This window comes from Berghia stephanieae, chromosome 1, assembly GCF_034508935.2.
Source record: "Berghia stephanieae isolate SIO BIC M18660-M18661 chromosome 1, UCSD_Bste_1.3, whole genome shotgun sequence".
NCBI classification, from domain to species: domain Eukaryota; kingdom Metazoa; phylum Mollusca; class Gastropoda; order Nudibranchia; family Aeolidiidae; genus Berghia; species Berghia stephanieae.
Genome location: NC_088360.1, coordinates 118,969,949 through 118,975,969, shown reverse-complemented (window position 1 = coordinate 118,975,969; position 6,021 = coordinate 118,969,949). Strand labels below are relative to the sequence as shown.

The 6,021-nt window shown below is 38.1% G+C and overlaps 1 protein-coding gene across 5 annotated transcripts in view; it reads left to right on the top strand.

Annotated features, from left to right (window-relative positions):
- Window positions 1–6,021, top strand: part of LOC144962903 (solute carrier family 28 member 3-like) — a 57,939-nt gene that overhangs the window by 49,688 nt on the left and 2,230 nt on the right. For all 5 annotated transcript variants that reach the window (XM_078896293.1, XM_078896291.1, XM_078896292.1 and 2 more), the window contains one exon: window positions 3,174–3,354. In XM_078896293.1, coding sequence (XP_078752419.1) covers window positions 3,174–3,354 — 181 coding nt within the window. The remainder of the gene's footprint in view (window positions 1–3,173; window positions 3,355–6,021) is intronic.

Genomic DNA, 6,021 nt, shown 5'->3' with positions numbered 1-6,021 from the left:
CTTCCCTTTCTAAATCCATATTGAACCTCGTTTAACACATTCTCTCCCTCCACCCATACATTTTGTCTTTCATTCATCACTCTTGTAAACAATTTTCCTATACAACTCATTATTGTTGTCCCTCTATAATTGTTCACATCTCTTTCATCTCCCTTTTTAAAAATCGGCAAAATTCTACCCTGACTCCATATCAAGGGGAAATATTCCAATTCTAGTATCTTATTGAAAATCGATAAAATTAGTAATTTGATTTCTGAAGTTGCATTAATAATAAATTCATTTAACATATTATCCACACCAGTAGCTTTGCCGCGTTTAAGAGCCTTAATTGATTTTTCTAGTTCCCCCATCTCGATTGGCTTATCTAAAATGTCTATATATATAATATTCCTTCCCACATCCTTTTCTACCTCTGAAATTTCCGCCCTACCCATCTCCCCAACCCCTGATTCTTTATTAGCTAAAGTTTTAAAATGGTCGTAGAAGTTTATATCTGGCAGCTCTCTTCGTGATACTGATTTTTTTTCAATTTCCTTCCAAAAGTTCTGGGGTTCATGCTTACTTAAATCCAATAAATGCTGCGCTTTTTTGCGACTGTAATTTCTTTTGTTAATCCTACATACCTTCCTGTATTAATTCCTTTCCTTACACATCAATGTCCTGCTTTCCCCTGTCCCGTCCTATAAACTTATGTGCTGCTCAGTGAATACTTTGCCTTGGATCTGACAAGCTTCGTTATACCATGGTGCTTTCTTTCTTCTCCCTTTCTTTTGTTTATCCCCTCTCCCCTCTATCCTAACTACATGATCTATCCCTGCTTCTGTTAAAATATCTGTTAACTCGACTATATTACCCTCTAATACCTCTGGATCTGTGTTATTTGAACCAAATTATTAGATTTCTCACCATATTATGACACACTTCTGTATTTAATAATGTAACGTAATTCTCCTTCTTATCCTCTTTCCACTTTGTCAACATAACCCCATCTAAACCGTCACTTACCTCCCGTCTATGCTCACTATTATTTAATTTCAAAGTAAACGATATTATCTTATGATCTGACATTTCATTTGTTTCATGGATGTTAAAACCACACACATTTCCTATAACCCGCTTATTGCAATAACATAGTCGATTGTACTCTCCCCTTTTTTATTGCCAAACGTTGTGCATCCCTATGTCCCTTTTATCATATTGGGAGTAATTTCAGTCCATAGTCATTTACTTTTTTGTCCTTATTAAAACGTCTAACTGTCATGTCATTACATAAGAAATCTCTTTCACATATAACATTCTCTACCGCAAGCTCTTCTGTTGGTTCTCTCTGATGTCAACAGTCAAACAATCCTCTCTCTCTCCGCCGTCCTTGCATTCATGTCTCCTGCTACTATAATCCCTCCCTGATCGGTCACTTTTGTCAATTGATTTAACAGTTCATCAAAACAACTTACACTATCGTCAAAATCGCTACGCGTTGATCCATATGCCTCATGTAGACAAATAAATAAATATACACTTTCATTCCATCCAAAATGTTCCTTGTCTAATTTAAAACACATACCATCTTCATACTCCCAATCTACAACTGACACACCCTTTTCCAAACGCTTCCTGAAATAACACACTAACCCGCCCGAATCCGTTTGGCCCTTGATTTTCTTTTACGGTGTTTGCAGAACGGTCCCACAGTAGCCATCTAACTAATTAAATTACTTCTCTCATTCGTCCACGTCTCACTTAACAAAATTACATCAAATTTATAAATACTTTCAACAAATTCAGGACATTCTTTCTTCATTTCCAAACTACCATTGATATTAAAAACACAAAAGGATACGATTTGAAAGGTGGCTCCGCGGCGCATCTTCCTATTGTCGATCTGTTGCCGTCGTCGGTCTCACTGTCCGCACTTCACTGCCGTCCACAATCAGCCTGGCTGGGTATGCTATCCAGGCGTCTCTTCCGGCATTCTTGGCTGCCTTCAAATCCGCCATCAATTGGCGTCTTGCCTCCCTGATCTCAGACGGAAAGTCTTCACTTACTCCAAGTCCAGGAGGCAGATGCTTCCTCCCCAGCTTGACTCGTTGCCTGTCATTGAAGTCAAGGAATTTGGCAATGAAAAGGCCTTCTTTTGTCACTCGTTCTTCTACCCATCCTGTGCGCTCTTTCAATCACCACCCTTCCTTCCACTTTGCACTTCCGCCACCAGTTCAAAACAATTCTCTTTCCTCCCTCTCCTCGACACCGTAGGAACACCAAGTTGTTCCTCCTGCTTCTGGCCTCACTCTCAATCTCGCCCCCCTCGCCCCTGACATTCGCTTCGTTGCATCTTTACCTCCTCCTCTATCCTGTCTAACCTCTCCTCTTGTCCTTTCAATTTTCTAATATCCTGTCCATTTGTTCTTTGATGGTACTTAGCTGTCCCAACACCGCTAAAACCGAGCTAACGCTGTCTTTAACTCCATCAATTACATTCCTCAATTCATATTGAATTCCCTTCTCAATTCACACATCTCGTCAGTAACAGTCGGTAGATCGTCGCTACCCCCTCTCTAATCTCTTTGCATTGGAAGATGGGTAGACATGGTTTGGTTACTGATTATCAAGTACGTTGAAGAGAGAGAGAAGGTTGGGGGGGGGGGGGGGGGAGTTACGGTTGGGAGAAACAGTTCACGACTCTTGTCACAGAGTGACAAAAACAGTGACACGGAATGTTTACACAACAACACAATCCAGATAATCAAAACAACCAGGGTTTACAGGTGAACACGACTGACGGTTACGTGTGATAATAATAATAATAATAATAATAAATAAAAATAATACAATGATGAGAGATTCAACTGTGATTTAATGTCTCGAATGGTGTGAAATAGTGGCAGAAATCCTGAAAACACAAAACACTTAAACAGTCCGAATATAGTCCAAAAGATAAAGGGAAATGAGACAAACAGACTAATATACATTCCAATCCAAGACAGTAACAATTACTTAGAAATATAGGATAATATGCACGATCATAACACCACAGCAGGATAGAAAGACGTCTTGACACCTTGACTCACACAAAATAAAAAAAAAAATAAAAAAAAAAAAAAACATGAAGTACACAAGTTAAGATCCATAATCCCTCTTTCATACGAACGTTATTTTTGGGTCTATTCGTAAAGGAACGCACAGAGGTCATCGCCACATATGCTATGTGTGGTTTTTCGGCCTTCTCCGCCATAGGGATTGCCCTTGGCGCTTTTATGCTTCTCGGTCCAGCTCGTAAACAGGACATTGTTGACGTAACTGTGAGTGCCTTCATCGCAGGGAACGTGGCTAGCTTTGCAACCGGTTCCATCGCAGGTAAGCTTTCCTGTTAATCATCTCTTCCAGAACCATAATACTAGGTTTCAATCTTTTTTTGTGTGGTGCCTTCGGTGTAATTGACAACATATCTGACTCATTTTAATATTGAGAGAGTTCGCTGAATTAGATATCCCGTACTAGGTATTAGTGCAGTCTGCACTTGAAGACGTCTTAATACAACAATAAATCTCACTTCCCATCAACACCCCAGCTCTGACACATTATACAATTTTAAAGTTACTAGTAAAAAGCCTGCAATTTCACGGAGAAAGAACTATTTTCATTCGATATTGTACTCACCATCATTTAATATGAATCAATGACTTACGCTTACTTGGTCTTAGTTTAGGCAGTTTAGGCTCTGATTCTTGACATATTCATGTATATAGATTCTAGCATAGAGAATGACAGTAACAGTAACGGTGGGGAAGCCAGCAGTACCGATGTACCCTACATCAACTGCGAAAATAAACCTGAAGTAGCAGACGCGAGCAGAGTTGAAAGACGATCCTAGGATCGAGAACATACCTTACAGTACAATACAGTACTCTGGTGATCATGTTTTGATTGTTGTTTGGTAAAATTGAGAGTTTGCCCATAATTCAAAACTAAGTAATATACAATGATCTATACATACATGAAAGAAAATGGTGTTTCGACCACTTTAATCCTGAGGTCAAATGAAAATCTGAAGCAGACGCGAACAGTATCAATCAAAAGGTACTCCATCATAATAATAATATGTCTACTTTTGGTTTGTTCGGGCTAGAAGCTAGACAGATACAATTGACAGTTTGCCGATAACGTTTAACTAAATACTTCCCAGGGCAATAAATATCCCATCGATGGCATAAGAACGACAGTAATATTAGCAGTAATATTAGTTGATGTTAATCGGTGAAACTTGTTTAAAATTTCTGTAAATCCGAATACCTTAATGTGACAAAGTGAATAATATCATTATGAATGCCACGATATGCTGAAAAAAGCAAATTCGACAGTTCCTAGCAGGAATTTCTGTACTTGATGTTTATGCTGGACAGATAGATTTGAGGGTGTGGCCATAAGTTAAACCTGGGTATTATCCACCCAAAACCATCACATTGAAAGCATCAAAGGGGCAATAATAATACTTGATGTCATAAACGATGAAAACTGTTGAAAACTTAGTGTAGATCTGAAATCCTTAAAGTAATTAAGTGAATACATTATTTTGAATGCAACGATTTCCGTAAAAAACGCCAGACTGACATCTTTTTACAGTGTCAAGATCGGTTGTTTTTTGAGAGTGTTAGTGACGTCGGTACAATTTTTATGATATCTGTTTGACTCAACGAACTTTCAAACTGACTTTAAATTATAGAAGGAAATCAAGTTATCTGTTTATCTATCTGTAAAAAGTACATTTCTGATTTTCAAATCTTTCAGTAGAGGTGTGCGCCGTATAATTATTTTTTTTTTTACTCAAACAGCACAATGTTCTCCATAAGGCTATATTTTAAAAAAGAAAGGATCTCGTATATCTGCTAACTTGACTAAACAATACCAAGGTGACCAACATGCATATAAGGTCGTGTTTCAAAAGAAAAGGTCACAACCTATATAGGGCAGAACTCGGCAAAAAATGCATTTTAGCATGAGCATTTAACTTCCAAGATTTACGTAGAGGTATGTGTTGGGAAATGTGCTTTTTTTTTGTTGAAAAAAAAAGGGGGTGGGGGTGGGGTGGTATTACTGCGCTTCTGATACATTGAGGTCATTTCAGCGCCAGTAAGAATGGAGATGGTGAATAGTCAGATTTTGTAGATCTGCAGAAGAATAGCAGAGACAAATGTGACAATTTCACCCAAGGAACAGAATTAAATTTCAAGAAAGTTCTACTCAAAGTTTCATCAAAATTTCTTCTCCGAGACAACATAAAAGTATCATCCAAACACAAGGACACGATTTAGTTGGGAGGTATACACTCAAATACAAATATCGTATTAAAAACAAAAGATATAAAAATTCATAGCAGAAAGATGATTAATTGGCAATAAGATACCATCTTCCTCTCCATCAAAAAGGAATGATACATTTTGATTTCTCTCAGCTGAAGATCCCAACCAGAGCGAGAGCAAAACCAAGCACTCTTTATCAAGAAAATGATAGAAAGCATATAAGAAGGGGAAATAATATACAGTAGATCAGTGGCCAGAAAACACAGCAAGAGTGACCAACCAGGTCAGAAGGGATTGAGAAAAGTACAAATCAAAGCTCGAAAAGATTTCTAAGAGAAGCAAATAATAAAAGCTCTACACGATGACGCAAGAAGCAGAAACAAGCTTCTGGGTATAAATCAAATCAGAAAGAAAAAAAAAAGATGTTAAAAGTGTCAGTATCACACCACTGATCAACATGGCCAATTCCACTGGCCCATAAAACTCCTACCCCCCCCCCCCCCCCCCCCCCAACCCAAAGTCGTGGAAAAAAATTATATGTCTTTATTGAGCGCATGTGGGAAATAACAGAATATTCTCATTTACCATTAAGTAGGCCGGTATCTGATAGTGGTTTTATCTTTTGTTTAGTTTTCTCAATTGAGAAGATTGTTTCTCCTATTCCATTGAGTAGGAAAAAACATTGGAAACGATAACAATAACATACATTTTCTCCTCGTCCACA